Raw genomic sequence first — 15,195 nt, forward strand, 5'->3', positions numbered from 1 at the left:
CCATCTGCAGTGGGCAGGACGGCTCCCCAGGGAGCGCCTGTGCCCCTTTCCCCCCTCCCAAGACGCCAAACCATGGTTTCCTACAGCGGAGAGGGGAACGCCTGTACCAGAGACACTGGGCTCCTGGGGGCCACTGGCAGCGGAGGAGTTTGAAAAGAGAAGCGTGGAACGTAGCCACAGTCCTGATCCTTGCTCTGGCAGAAGGGGACGAGAGGGTGAAGGTGAGCGGTCCCCTTCCTGCCCTGGCCCACAGCATGGCTGGAGGAAAGCACTTTGCAGAAGGAGAAGGGGGGTGCACACATCTCCCGGTGGGCATGCGAGTGAAGAGCTCTGCGCCTCCCAGCCGCGCTCGTCAGGATAAGGCGTGGAGAGAACACAGCGGAGAATGGCGAAGAGACGCCCTACAGGGATCCTGGCAAGGAAGCAAGACCACACCAGTGTCTCCCTGCTTTGGGGATGCAGGAAGAGCAAGGCCAGAAGCTCCCTGCCCAGGATGATCTCCTGCACCCTACACCTGCTTCTGCCCAGCCAGGGGAACCAACCCTCTCGTGAGTGCTGCTCCACGAACTCCAAGCTACGCAGATCGTCATTAAAAGAATAAAAGATAATGAGATCTAGTCTCTCCCTTTCATCCCTTCATGCTGTCTGGGGAATGTGGGGTGACCCAGGCCCGAGTTTATGACAAGCGAAGTTCCTCAAGTGAACAGTCCCAGCCTGGTCAGGTGTCACACGTGGAAAGACAAAGTACAAGGAACCTATTCACAACCTCCCCAAAAGCTGCTCGAGTTCTCCCAGAGCCCTGCCACGTCTGCGGTAACGCCTGGGCAGCCTCAGCCTCCTTCAAGTCTGGAAATGCTGCAGCAGGATGCAAGCTTTTTGTTGGTTTTTTTTTTTTTTTTTAACATGTGTGCAAAGCGCCCCAAGCCCTTTGCTAGTTATTGGTTTGGCTCAAAAGCGGTGTGTGAGAACCGTGGCTTCTCCTGCAGGCTGCGATGGCGTCCCACGTGTCCCAGACCCACGCTCGCAGAGAGGACGTGAAGGCTATTCCAGTCAAACCTATCTGACCTTCATCTGGAGATGAAATCAGTGTTAAGGCAGTGAAGTATCCTCTCCCCTGCTGGGGAAGCTTCGCTCCTGCTAATGCTTTCTTGCGGAAGGTACGTGTTCACAACCACCCTACCGGAGGGATTTGAGAAGGCTGCCTGGTTGCCCACACCAAGGAACTTGGTTTTGGGAAATGCTTTTGGGAAACAGCTGCCTCCCCATCACCTTAATCCAGATCTACCTCTTAAGCCAGCACAAACTCCCCCGGCTCAGCAAAGCTGACGCCGCTCCCTCCTGCCAACGCTGGGCTACAGCCTTGTGTCTCCCGGCCAGTTGGGTCAGGCACGGTGTAGGAAACCATGGTAGGGACATTCACCGGCAGCTAGGAAGGGTGATTGAAAATTCAAGTATGCTTTCCTCAGCGCATGGCCCAAGGCAGGCGTTGGGAACCCCAGACTGGCACGAGGGTCGTGGGGATGTCGTCGACATCCCCACTGCAGGGCATTCTTTGCACCCCACCGTCTTCCCAGCTGAATGTCTGTCTGCGCTGGCACCGTGTGGCCACGCAGAGATCCACAGATACAATGTGCATCTGTAAATGCTAAAAATAATAAAAAGTGCAACGACGTCAGCTTCTTTAAAACAATCCACATTGCTCTGTTACCGTCAGAGGAGGGAGGTGTCAAGGGAGCCGGAAAAAAAACCTAACTGGAACAGTAGATTGCAAATTTCTCACAGCTTGCACATTACAGTGTAACTGTTCCCAAGGAGCCAAAAAGGGAACCTGTCTCTTACAGTCAGGCCCTTCTCCCAGGCAACTCTCCTGCCCGCACCGCGTCCTCCTGCCCTCTCGACAGCCAGTCGAGCCTACTACGGTATTTCTTTGCTTAATTAAGGAGGGAGGAGGACGGAGGAGCAGAGAGCGCAGGGGAGGGGGGGAGGAAAGTGAGCAGGAACTAAGCACAGTCCTCAGGTTTGCGTGAACGATGCCTTCGCCGTAAACAACGGGAAGGAGGGTCAGCCAGCCAGCCCCCCTCCCAGGGCGACCAAGACCTGAGCCAGCCACAGTCCTGGTCCCAAAAGGAGCTTCAGGCTTGGAGTGAACGAGGGCGACCATTCAGCAGATCCACCCCAGAGTGGTTTGTTTTGGAACGTTTTCTTCTTTTTTTTGGTTTAAAATGTCACTTTTTGTTTTGTTTTGTTTTGTTTTTTCTCTCTTCCTCCTATGCCTCCTCCTCCCCCCTAAAGAGAAGCCCCTTCCAGTGAGACAGGGCAGGAGCTGCAGGCGCAGTGGTCCCTGCAAGGCCCAGGAGGCACCGGTCACTTGTGACGCTGAGCCGTCTTCTTCCGTTTCCTCTTAAAGAAGCAGCAGCACCTGGGGCACAAAGGACAAGGCAAGTTAGCCCCGCGCCCGGCACCCCGGGAAGGTCCCCCACCACCCTGGGCTTCCCTCTGCTCAGCTGCATGCAACAGCACCTCCGCCTGCCCAGCCCCAGGCCCAGAGAGACCCGCCGTCAGTTGGAAAGGTCGGCGGATGCTGGTGGATGGCTGGCACCACCAGCCTGGTCTGACCGACCAGCAAAGGCAAGTCAGCTGCACGCTGGAGGGGGGGGTCCCACTGCCCAAAGGCTGTGGGTGACAGCGGGGTGCAGCCCCCCTGAGTGCTGGGAGCCGGGCTGTCTCCCTCCCGAGGCTCGACTGGGGCAGGAACACAAGGAGCCATCTAGGAAGGCGGGAAAACAAGGATCCAGATGCTCCGTTCCCTCTGTCCGAACCCCGGAGGGAGCGGACTGGGACAGCGAGCCCTGGCTGCTCTTCCCAGCTACAAGACACACGGTTTTCACCACCGTTCACTAAAAGACAAGTTCCAAAGAGACCTCGGCTCAGGGACCAGGTTTCTTTACTGAACCTTTCACAATAATCAGAGCTTCCACCCCACATAAATCATTCAGTGCCGATATGCAGAACCCCTGCTTCTTCCCCCATCCGATGCAAGGGAGGTGCGCAGCGCCTGGGGATTAGGGGAAGCAAGAAGGATGGATAGTGGAGGCTGAGGTGGGGAGAAAAACGCCCATCGCAGCTGAACCGTGACGAGTGGTGGTTTCACTTGTGGGATACACTGAAAGCAGTCGCCCAGGTTTTCTAGTCCTGCTGGCTTCCTACAGAGTCACTCGGCATTTAAGGCACATCTACCTTTCTAGCCCACTGTCAGGAATCCCCTGCACAGAAGAAAGGTGTTTGTTCTGTGCGAGTTCTGCTCCTGAGCTACGTGTCTTTCTCCTTCTGCCATTACAGCCACCTCCAGAGAAGCCTGGGTGATGCCTGGACCACCGTTTCAGGCTGGTGGAAGGGACGCCTGGCTAAGCAGCAAGAGCGGATGTGCGTATGCGAAGACCATTTTTTCCTACAAGCATCTTTTACCAACAGCCAGACAATAAAACTTTCAAAAAACACTGTAACAACTTCTCCAAATTATTTTCCCTTGGGTCCTTCGTGGCTCTGAAATGTCGTCATTACACTTCTGTCCTCTCAGAGCTGGAGGAACAGATTTGTTCTCACTCGCACCCCAGAAAGTGCTTGTCCCTGGATGCACGAGCCTTTCTACGGGGTGCAAAAGTCATGGGTGACCACCGCACCCCCGTGAGCGAAGCCTGCCAGCACAGACCGTCTGCTGGGGAGACCGAAACACCCTACAACATGGAGAGCTCAAACAGCCACAGCAAGAGGGCCACCTCCCACCACGTGTTCCTCTGGCCTGCACGGACTGACGACCAGGGGAAGTTAAACGTCCCTGCTTTGTCTTTAGATTCCTAAACAGGCCCAGTTTGGAGCTGAGCTGAGAGAAAACGCAAAGCACTTGTCCTTGCAGGAACACGGGCTTGGAGCGACCTGTGAGGACTCCATCACTACCCACCCAGCCTCATGTTTGCAGCCTGAAGCACCATCCAACCCAAGCTCCCCCGCAAGGCTGGCACTCTCACCCCCCCACCCCGGGACCGGTCTTGCATTTTCTCCTCCCAGGCCATGTGCCACCCTCTCCTGTTTTAACCTGTCACAGTATTTCTCTCCCACAGCAGCCACCTTCCTTCATGACTTGGGCAATGATGAGTAAAGGGGGAATGTTATGGGGAGAGAGGATGGAAAATGCACGAGTTATGATTTCGCATGCAGTGGGTAAGGGAAGAAGAGGGCTGAGCAGCACTCATTTCCTTGGGCACCGAACAAAGGGAGCTGACTGACTCCTGGCTGTTTTTCCTTGTGACTGTCTTTTTAGGCTGTTACTCAGAGGTCCAGGGAAGGGTTCAGGAAAGGAAGTCCTGGCAGTTCAGACAGGCAGAGGCAAAACACCAAAATAAAAGAATAAGGCAGGCTGACAATTACAGAACGTGATCTCTCTGCATGCAGACAATGCCCAAGAGAACAGCCCCAGACTACGACATACAGAGAAGCCAGAGATGCCAGAGGTATCGGAGGCAATGCCTATGGAGAGCAGGGCAGAGGCGGTCAGTCTCCCATCCAACAAGGATATTCCTCACCGCACACGGGCTTTGTCACCTTGCTCCATAGCGATTCCCACCCATCGGCCCTCCCTGGGACCTACAAACTCCTCATCCGAAACTTCGCTTGGTCCTCTGCTTACTGGGCACATGGATTCCCCAAGGCGCATGGGAGGGAGGGCACACCTCCATGGGACACCTTGAGGCTGGGACACTACAGCTGAGACTTCAAAACCCTGATAAGACCGTACATGTGCCTAAACTGGGCTTGGAGCAATGCTACTCCCAACCCTTCCGCCCCTTCTCTCCTGGAGAAGCCAGTTCACCTGCGCCTTTGGCTGGCAGCTGCAGGGTTTTTGGAAAGGAGCCATCTCCCACCCACCCTCTCCAAACAGGGGCTCTATAGCTGGGGCTCTGTCACTAAGGAGGACTCCATGGACACATCTTTCCATCCTCTCTAACGATACAGGCCCGTGCTTCTCCAGAGGAAACTCTCCGAGGAAGCGACTGGCCCCCTCCCCTCACTGGGAATACCCAGTGCAGAGTTTTCCCTTCGTAACCGTCTGCATGAGGAATTCCTGCAAGACGCTCGGCAAGCCTGGTCCCGACTCTGCCCAACTCCATTAGACATCATCTGCTCACGGACGTAACAGTTTGGGGGAGATGGTAAGCCAAATAGAAAAGGATTAAAATCCATCTTTTGCATCTGCCAGTTCAGAGATCAGCCGAATTGCTCGGCCTAATGCGGCCGCTCAGACATAGCCCACACCCTCCCCAATATTGCATGTGGTCCTCAGCACGGTCCTAACATTAAAACAGCTCTGGGTTGGCTTTGACTTTGTGCCTTTTTAGGGTTTGGTGGGTTTGATTTTGCCAACCCCAGTCTAGTCTGGTCCGCTCCCCCTTGCATGTGGACTGGAGAGAGGGACTCACCACAAGTTGAGCATTTTCAGGCAGCTACAGAGAGTGTAGAGAAAAAACACAGAAAGGAAGAAAGAGCAATTAGTTCACAGAGGTGGGATGAAAGCATGTCACTGCAGCCATGCAAACATGCAGTGCAGACTGGCAGACACACACCATGCCTGCCCACCGCCCGCCCCCAGCCCTCATACCACCTCTGCCCTGGCCATGGCGCCGCTGACAACTGCCACCTTCTCCAGGGTCTTGAGGTCTCTGACAAACACCCCCTATTTTCCATGAAGGCCCCAGGAGGTTCTTATCTGGGGTGGGATCAGAAAGGGGCTCAGGGCCACCAGGAGAGGAATGTGCTCTTGTCCCCTGCAGCTCCAGCGGCAGAAGGGCCACATCATGGATCTACACCTGGGAAGCTGCCCTTCAGCGAAACCCTTCAGGAGCTTATTATCTCCAGCGTACCCCAAAGCAGAAGCATTTGCACAGCTCCTCTGCCTGCCGGGAGTGCCAGGGAAAGACTTTTCTGCTATTGCATCTTGTCTCGAAACACAAAGCCCCACCTCTTTCTAGCTCTTTCTGGCCCACTTTACTGCAGAGCAGAATCCAAAGGTCCCTTTCCCTCCGTGTATATCTGAGGGGATTTATGATCACAGATGCAAGGGAAGATGAAGGCAGCCCTCCCTGTGGCAAGAGGAATGAAGCGGACTACGCTTGGGAATTACAAGATACCCCAAACCTGTCAGTGCAAAGCAGCCTGTGCTCTGCTTCCCACCACCTCCAAAACCCATTTGAGGCCACACAAACAAGGGCTGGAAGGAGACAGCGCAGTTCCACACATCGAGACATGGCTTGGGCAGCACAGCCCTTGCACGCTCCCTTTCCCCTGTCCTGACACCTCCCCTGTACACAGGTGTGGGCTCTGGACCCTGGCCTCGCTGAACAAGGTGCTGCAGAAACAGGCTGAAGGGGCTCCCATCTTAAAAGCTGGCTCTTCCTTGCACTGGGTCGTTGCATCGAGGACTGTTCAGGGTGGCAATTTGCCCCATCCTTCCTAGGAGCAACCCCAAGCCACATGCCTGGCGGGGACCCACTTCAGTGTGACCAAGACAGAGCCTGTGACACCAAACTGGTGTCCTCTGCAGGCCACACGACCCATATCTAAGAGGAGTATGGCCCAATCTGCAAGTTGGACCCGAAGATCGCCCCCACCTTGCCGTACTTGGTAAGGATCCTGTACCAAACCCCAGGCTCGCTCCTTTGGCTGGGAGCAGAAAGTGTATCTGTTGCTCGGGCACGCTGCTGCCAGGATGGCGCCCAGGCCAGCTACCAGCGAGCCAGACCACGCACAAGTGCTTCCCAAGGGGCAGAGGAATAGACAGCAGAAGACCTTCTGGACAACCAGCACTGGTTTCAGACTGACCTTGTCCATCAGCACACCCTTTCTCACGCCTGCCAGTTTTCCTCTTCACCCTCCCACAAGCCATTCCTAACAGAGGTTCCCACAAAGGCTGAGACAAATAACATGGGACAAGCAACACCAGTGTCATCCAGTAAAATCAAAACCAGGCAGCCGGGCAACGTCACAGCGCTGACCAGCTCAAAGGCAGCCCCGGGGGCTATTCACCCCTCGCACGGGGAGTGCTGGGATTACACTGTGACCTGCTAGGGTCCTGCTCTAGTTCAGAGGCAGCAAGAAGGTCCCATGTTGAGGATCATGCAAAAAAAAGGTGACATGATGGTGCCAGATGCAGCACGTGTGCAAAGGAGGCCAAAATAGTCAAAGCAGCAACTTCATACATCCGTTCTCACTCGTGACCACAAACTATGGAGGAGAGGTCAGCTCGGAGGGAGCACGCTCTTCCCCACAAGAAGGAGGGCCGCTTCTGGTTTCTCTCACTCAGCTTCTGTTGGGCTGGACCAAGAGAATTCCCAGAGAGAACTACCTGCAAGAATCTCTGCAAGAACCGTTCTGGGTACCTGGCATCCACTTCTTGCAGCCAGAAATAAAGCATTAAGTTTCCGACCAACAATCTCTTCACTGAGCTGTGCTCAAGCTACTCCTACACTCTCAGCACGAGAGTACAGTGCGTTCTCCTTTTGGAACAGGGCACGCTCACCGGGATTCCTCAAATCAATTCACATTATTCTGGTATTTCTGCTATCTTGCAATACATGCTCCGACTAAGAGTTACGTTCTCCAGCCACGACAAGTGTAGAAAAGAAGCAGCAGCAGCAGCACTGAAGGCACCATGCACAAAAGCAGCAATATGCAAGGAAAAGGGCACGGGACACGAGCATCGAGTACTTCACCACAGGTAAACATCCCCACTCGTTTCCCAGGAGGAGGATTAATGACCACACCAGTGGAAAGCCTGTTTGTAAAGCAAACGTACTTAGCTTCCTCCACCACCTCCACCTCTGCCTGCGCTGTTATTGGCGCGTTGGAGTGTGCCCCCGTCGGGTCATCCACATTCAGCTCCCCGTTGGTCGAGCTAACCACCTGCAACACAAATGAATGCCCCGTTAATGAATGCCCTGTTCACGAACACCCTCTTGCACGTGATGCAGCTCCACCCGCCTGGACAAAGGATGCTGTGGGAATAGGAAATTTTCGGAATAACTTCTGTTTGCTCCTGTTTCTTTGCACCCTCTTAGCAAGCTGTCAGATTCCTTGGATGCCTTTGAATCATGTGCCTGGTGTGGAGAAACCAGCCGGTTCATGAGAACAGCAGGCAGGGGACTGCTCCTGTGTTCACTAATTCACACTCCTGCGCCCAGCACAGGTCCTGTGTCCTTAGGAGGCTACGCCACTTTGGGAGGCGCAGCCACTAGTGCAAAGACTAATCGACAGCCCTATATACACACACAAACTCTATTATGCCAGTCGTTTTCTCCTGACACTTTTACAGGCGAGCGACTCGGAGCCTGCCAGTGCCGTGGGAAAAAGTCACTCCAGAACCCCCAGAATCTCACGCCTTTTCTGGAAACACAGCCAGTTTCTGGAATGACACCCAAAAGCTATTGATACTGTCTCTTATCTCTTTTTGCTTCAAAGCTAACATGATGGCTTACTTCAGCATCTCCATTATAAGGATGACCATCCAGATCCCCAGCTGCCAGCAGCTCTGCACTGGCCAGGAGAGCATGTAATTTTCTGTATAGTTCATCATTGCTCTACTGCCACAACCACCACCAAAGCAGCCTGTACGGGACCGAAGTTCAGCTGGCCCTTCCGCACTCCATCTGGAAGGTAGGACAGGCTCCTGCTGTGAACACCTGGAGCTGCTCCTGGCTCCAGAGCTGTGATGACACATGGCTCCCCTCCTGCTCCACCTTTTTGCCTTTCTACAAGGTAAAAGGAGGTGTCTCCCATGGGGGGTGTGTGTCAAGGTGCTACCCAGTATTCCTGGTGGCTCTGGATGGCCTAATCACCAGAGGTGAAGGGAGGGAAGCCACTGAAGCAGATGCCCCCTCACTATTAAATACATCTATCCATGTTTGTTTTGAATACTTAAGTTCTACCAGCAACTGCTGCTTCTGCAGATCAAGTCCCATGGCCGGTCTCTGCCAAGACAGGTCAGGACTCATCTCATGCGGTTTTCAGAGCTCTCCTTGAGTGACAACGCCTTGGCTCCTCTTCACACCTGCCTTCCCAGACTCATCACACTATGGGCCCACCCAGGTTCTTCAGACCCTCACACTTCCCACACAACTCCACAAAATGCTAGCACTTAATTGTGCTGTTTCCAGTGATCTTCCCACACTTTCTCCAGCTACTTGTTAAACTTCATTTTACAAAAGGCTCTGATTTTCCTCCTCATTTTTCCGTGCCGCCACTTCATTTTGATGTGGCAAATTCAACCGTTGCCTTAAAGGAAACGGCCACCCGAAGCTACTGACCTCCCGAGGGTTCAGCATGAGCTGGGGCATCTGCTGAGAAACAATTTAAGCATCTGCAGCCCAGCAGCCACACACAGCAGATTTCCTGTTCTTGGCTGCAGGTAAGCAGAATTGTAATGCTTACGGTGGCACATACAAGCTTGTAACTGCTCAGGTAGGCAACCCTGCCAGTCAAATTCAGACTAGGACTGCCTTCTTGCTGCAGCTCCTCTGGCAGAGCACTCTTCGTGGGGAGACACAGCTCATGCTGGCTTTGTGCAAGGAAACTATTCCCCTTACATAAAAAAAAATATGAATAAAAGCACCTACTCTGTACTTACTGAGAGCTGAATTCATAGAATGGTTTGGGTTGGAAGACTGTTGGACTAGATCATCTAGTCCAACACCCCCGCCGTGGGCAGGTACATCTTTGAGGGTGCTCAAAGCCCCATCCAACCTGACCTTGAACACTTCTCCAGCTTACTGTCTGTTCAAGTCTGAGGTCAGAGCTATACATACAGTAGTTCCTCCTTATCTTTCAGTTTCATTTTACTCAGTAAAATATCTTTAAATGAAAAAAGGAGCGTGGCTTAATCAAGCAAAAAAAAAATCATTGAATCCAGCCAAGTATTGGGAATAAGTAAAAATCTCAACCTAATCTGCATTTCACCTAGGGGCACCCTGCGCTTCCCATCTCCTCCGCTCGGCTCTGTCCCGCTCCAGGCACTAACCCCCATTTCACCAGAGCCAGTTCTCAAAGTGTTGTATCTGACATTAGAGCCAGCTCTCGCAGGCAAACCCCTGCCCAGTTCACCTCGCCAGCAATACTAGACAGCTCTTGTTTGCTGGAGTGACTCTTCCATCTCCTCTCTAGCACGGGCAGCCATCTTACTCTGGCAGCAGAGTGAGAAACTCCCTTAGCGAGCCTGAGTGACAACCAGAAGCAGGTAAGGTTTCATAAATAGAAACAGTCTTTTCAGGAATTTAAAAATTTAGCTGTGGTGGCACCTTTAATGCTGCCTGGCCCTGTTGCACATCCTCTGCTCATCCACCTTCCGCAGCAGGAATTTGACCAGAGCCTCACCTATCAGGCCTGAACTGGAACAGCTCAGCTATTTTCCTAACATTTATGGGGTTTATAGGCAACAGACCTTATTTCAGCTGCCTCTTACTACCTAAGAGCATCCCCAAGGATGGGGACTGGCGATCCCAAAGTGGTGCCCAGTGACAGGACAAGAGGTAACGGGCACAAACTTCAGCATAGGAAGTTCCACCTAAACATGAGGAGGAACTTCTTTCCTGTGAGGGTGGCAGAGCCCTGGCACAGGCTGCCCAGAGAGGTGGTGGAGTCTCTGTCTCTGGAGACATTCCAAACCCGCCTGGACGCGTTCCTGTGCCACCTGCTCTGGGTGACCCTGCTCTGGCAGGGGGTTGGACTAGATGATCTCCAGAGGTCCCTTCCAACCCCACCATTCTGTGATTCTGTGGGATAGAGGGGTGCTTTACAGACGAGACCTGCTTAATATACACTCCTTTCTGTGTTCAATTTGACAAATCTGAGACCAAAATAGCTCTCAGAAGAAAAACTCTGTTGAAGCGGTAACAGCAACGATGCTGGCCATCACAGCTTGGGTCCCACAAAATCGTGACTTGAATGCTATGTACAGGACAGGACCGAACCAGCCTGTGAAATCACTCTCCTGACTGTGATGTTACTGCAAGTTGAGGGGAATTCAGGGGATTTAATAGATTCTCGCATCGAGGCTGTACACGCCAGGAGGAAGAGGTACCTGTACTGATCCTCCATGCCGATCTGCAGCCAAATGAGATGTCAAGTACGAGGTATTCGTCTGCCGGCTTGGCTGGATCTCCCAGTCCCCTCGGCGATCTGATGACGCCTGCTCGTAAGTTCAGAAGCACGAGAGAAAGAGAAGAGAGGGCAAAAGGTGAATGAGGGGAAGAAACAGAAGGGCATTTGTTAGTGAGTTAGTTTCTTTTGCAAAAAGCAAGGCATTTAAACTTTTAGCTGGGCTAAAATTTCTCTTTACCAAGTGCACCTCATACTTTCTTTCAGCGGTGTCTGTAGTAACCCACTGCAGGAGTGGATTTCTTCTCCTCTAGCTGCTAAACGAAGAGAAAGCTCAGACCTATTCAGGAAGTTATTTCTTTACACAGCTTCATTTCCACGGGTTTCAGCATAGAAACAAACACACTGACAGTACGTTCAACTGCGCCTGTCAGGTCACACACACCAGAGCACTTGGCGTGGCAGCAAGGTTGGATACACAAGCTCGACCTCCCCGAAATACTTATTTTTTAACTCAAATTTGCAACACAAAACAAAGCCACATTTTCTTTCATCAAAAGCCAGTTCCACACACTGATTCACCTGTGAGGTGCAGAAGGAAACATCCACCACACCTGCTTGACTGGAGAGAGGCTTGGTGGCTTTTTGGTTCTCTGCAGAAAAGTAGATAAGAAACTTTTGCTAACAGTTTCTCCTTTATCCCCAACAGACGCAAACTTTCGGCAATTAAATTATTAGGATTTTATTTGTTTCACTAGAAGAACCACTTCGCACTTGCACATGAGGCTCCTTACGGGTCGCCCAGCTTTGATGACAACACATCCAGCATTCACCTGAGCGCCAGGAGGACCTCGGCACACCAAAACCCAACCGATCAGCTGGAGGAACACTTCCTAAGACTGGGGAGCATAGGATGAACAGGTAGATCCGCGCTGGCCTCAGGCCAACAGACGAGGATGTAGTCAAGCCTGAAGTGACTGACATTTAAAAGGTGTCTCCCTGGACACCATATAAAAATTTAAGCAAATGCTTCAAAGCTGAAGCACAAATTTTAAAGAGGGGAGGGCAGAGCAGCAGAGCCCCCCCCAGCGCACACGTGGCTGGCAGGAGGGATGCTGAACAGAGACACCATGGACCTGGCCAGGAAACAAGAGGCTCAAGCGACTAAACAGCAGGTTCTCAGCGATGAAGCTGAAGGAGCTAATCAAAGAGTGGTGCCCAGGCCCTGCCTTTCCCCAGCACTACTTTGTGTTACCCCCTGCAGCCACCGATGATGAGCCCCAGCCCTAGTCTGAGCAAGAGAGAAGCCACTGGGCTCAGTGTCACTGTGAAAAAGAAAAGAAAAAGACCGCAAGCAGCTCCCCACAGGAGAAAGACTCAGAAATCTTTGAACAAACTTCAACACTAACTAGTAAATTGTCACTCAACTAGAGCAGGAGCACCTGCAAAAGTAGGAGAACAAGAAACAAAGTTTCCTGGCATTTCCTAAAACATTCCCTATCGTTCCCTTTGCGTGCGACCTCTGACTCCCTCCCGGAGCGACCCACGGTGCTGCTCCTCCTTCCAAGCAGGCACCAAATCCAGTTCACAGGCAGCATTTCCCTAGAGGTGGTCTTGTCCAGGCTTGTCCTGTTAAATCTTACTACATGTTCTTCCCACCAGCCTGAGACCCTGCTTACGCTTTCTGTACTTGATTCAAGGGAGAAGCACTTCCCTTGGAATATTTTTTCAATGTCTGCAAGTCACATGATTTATGAACGACCGGAGAATTTAAATGTAGGTTTTAAAAGCTAGTAGAAGACAGATCTTGAGTGCTGCTTCTTCCAAAGCACTGTGCCACCAGGTTGCCTGGCTAGCCCAGGCGATGAAGTAGCACCATGCCACATCAATGTTAGGAGAAGCACCCTTCTGCCCAGGAGCCTGGAAGCAGTTTCTAGGAAAGGCTCTAGTGGCCACAAGAGCCAGATTTTTCTCTTTTAGCTCTACAGTCAGGTATGTGATAAACTGCTTTTTAAGTAGGCTTGAGCTGAGCTGCCCAAAACGCAACCCAAGCGGTGACACCGAGGAAGTGATGCCTGTGAAACCTGAGAGCGTCAAGTTCCCCCTAACACTCATCACCTTCCTACCAGCTGCCAAATCGCAAGGCAAGACAGAGGGGACAGGGCTCACCCGTCTTTGGGAGACAGTAAGTATCTTCGCTCCTAGAGGAAAAGGCTACAAAAAGGAGATCACTCTCTCATCAGCGTCTTTACTGGGAACCAAATTTATATAAAAGAGAATCTGCAGTTATTATACCCGGGAACAAAAATAAGGCAATTAAATCTGGAGATCAAGGCAGGCACTTGACCCAAACCCATGGCTCCAATTCACTGCTCTAGACATTTATTTTTTCTACTTTTTTCTTTAGAGAAACGTTTTGCTCAGTACTTAAAAGGAACACCCCCTGGAAGAGCGTTGCTTATGTTTTGGCGAGAACAAACTGATTTTCCCTTCATATTGGGAATATTAAATAATTCAGCATCCGGAGTAATGGTTGGGTAAAAAAAATAAATGACAAAAGCTGCCATGCAATACAGCATCAAGACTATCTGAGAGGCTGGGAAGAACCAGGACTGAAGGCTGCCTGCATAATATTTTGGGAATAGGACAGATTTCTCTGGGCTATGTACTATAACTTGTGAACTAACATGCTTGAAAATGAAGCCAGGCGTCTTTGTCCGTTAAAGGAAACAAGATGCCTCATACGTACACAGCGCAAAGGTCTGTTGTCAAAGCGGACATCTAGAGACTGCCACCCCAAAACGGGGGGTTAATGCATTAATCAGGCAATATATTAAAGCAGATTATTTCACTAGTACTCACAAACCAGTCCACAGGAATCAGCATGCATCAATGCAGCACTGCACACGTGCTTCAAACCACCCAGCTTCCTACAAGCAACACTTCTACTGAGGGGTGTTCGTCCCGACGGCAGCTGATGGCTTTAGATGTATTCTAGTCTACATTAGTGGCTCTGCCGTTCAGAGCCCAGTTGCATGGAAGAAGGAAAGCTGAGCCCAGACAGCTTATTACATCTCACACTCGATGCTGCACCCGCGAACGCCAGCTCGCGCGAGCGGAGTGGGAGCAGAGAGGGTGGAGGAGGAGCTAGAACGGCACACAGCGGTTAGAGGAGCAGAGCGAGCCAGAACCACTCACTGGGAAGTAAGAGCACCAACAGCTCTAGCTAGGAGCGGCAGTTGGAGATCTACTGAACTTCTCATCAGTTCTGTTAATACAGAAAATCCAAACTCTCAACACCAACAAAATATTACAACTACAAAGGAAAAAATGGGGAAATTCAGAAACTGGCAGCTCATCCGGACCGCGATGCCCAGCCTCCCCGAGGGACCCTGCCCTGGCAGTCCTTTATGCTCTGCAACCCCCACACTGTGAACTAGGCACCCTGAGAAGGAGATACTGTGCGTAAACGGGACACGCACATCCCTATCGCAGCCACATGGTCCATGGGAAGAGGGCACCTGGGGGTGGGCTGCCATTGCCACAACTGATGGTCTACTCCATGGTCCCTGGGCTATGAGTAAAAGCACCCAAAAGAACGTTGTTGACCAGGGTAGGTCAGGCGGACTGACCAGGCTGGACAGTTGACTTAAACAGCTTACCCACAAACTACGGAAAAGTGACCCATTCCAAATTGTACTCCACTTGGTTCACAATCCCGAGGAATTCTACTGACAGTATTTCAGCAACCTGTTCCTTTGACAACATTCTGCTCAAATCACAGTCTCTAAATTAAGCAGGAATCGTGCTTGCCATGACCGAGGCAAGAATCAGCCCCGGCCACCTCTAACGGCGCAGGCTTTCTGCTTCTGCAGACCATGAGGAATTCAGAGAGGTGCCAAACAACGTGGTGCTGCCGAAGCAGTTCTGAGCAACGCACCTGATTGCGAAGGGCCTGCTGCGATGGCCGATCCCGGTGGACGTGGCTGTCTCTTGTTACTGCGGACGTCCCAGAATCTACGTGAACAGATCCCACCGGAGTAGGCTGGAAAACAA

The 15,195-nt window shown here is 52.0% G+C and overlaps 1 protein-coding gene across 4 annotated transcripts in view; it reads right to left on the reverse strand.

Annotated features, from left to right (window-relative positions):
• Positions 1-1,677: 1,677 nt before the first annotated feature.
• CSNK1G1 (casein kinase 1 gamma 1) overlaps positions 1,678-15,195 on the reverse strand; it is a 109,722-nt gene continuing 96,204 nt past the window's right edge. For 3 of the 4 annotated variants that reach the window (XM_063345582.1, XM_063345581.1, XM_063345583.1), the window contains 5 exons: positions 15,080-15,184; positions 11,123-11,230; positions 7,847-7,953; positions 5,475-5,498; positions 1,678-2,419 (listed from right to left, as the gene is read on the reverse strand). In XM_063345582.1, the coding sequence (XP_063201652.1) occupies positions 2,365-2,419; positions 5,475-5,498; positions 7,847-7,953; positions 11,123-11,230; positions 15,080-15,184 (399 nt within the window). In that variant the 3' untranslated portion in view covers positions 1,678-2,364. The remainder of the gene's footprint in view (positions 2,420-5,474; positions 5,499-7,846; positions 7,954-11,122; positions 11,231-15,079; positions 15,185-15,195) is intronic. The other variant, XM_063345584.1, reaches the window with a different exon arrangement.

Source organism: Chroicocephalus ridibundus, chromosome 9, assembly GCF_963924245.1.
Source record: "Chroicocephalus ridibundus chromosome 9, bChrRid1.1, whole genome shotgun sequence".
Classification (NCBI taxonomy): Eukaryota; Metazoa; Chordata; class Aves; order Charadriiformes; family Laridae; genus Chroicocephalus; species Chroicocephalus ridibundus.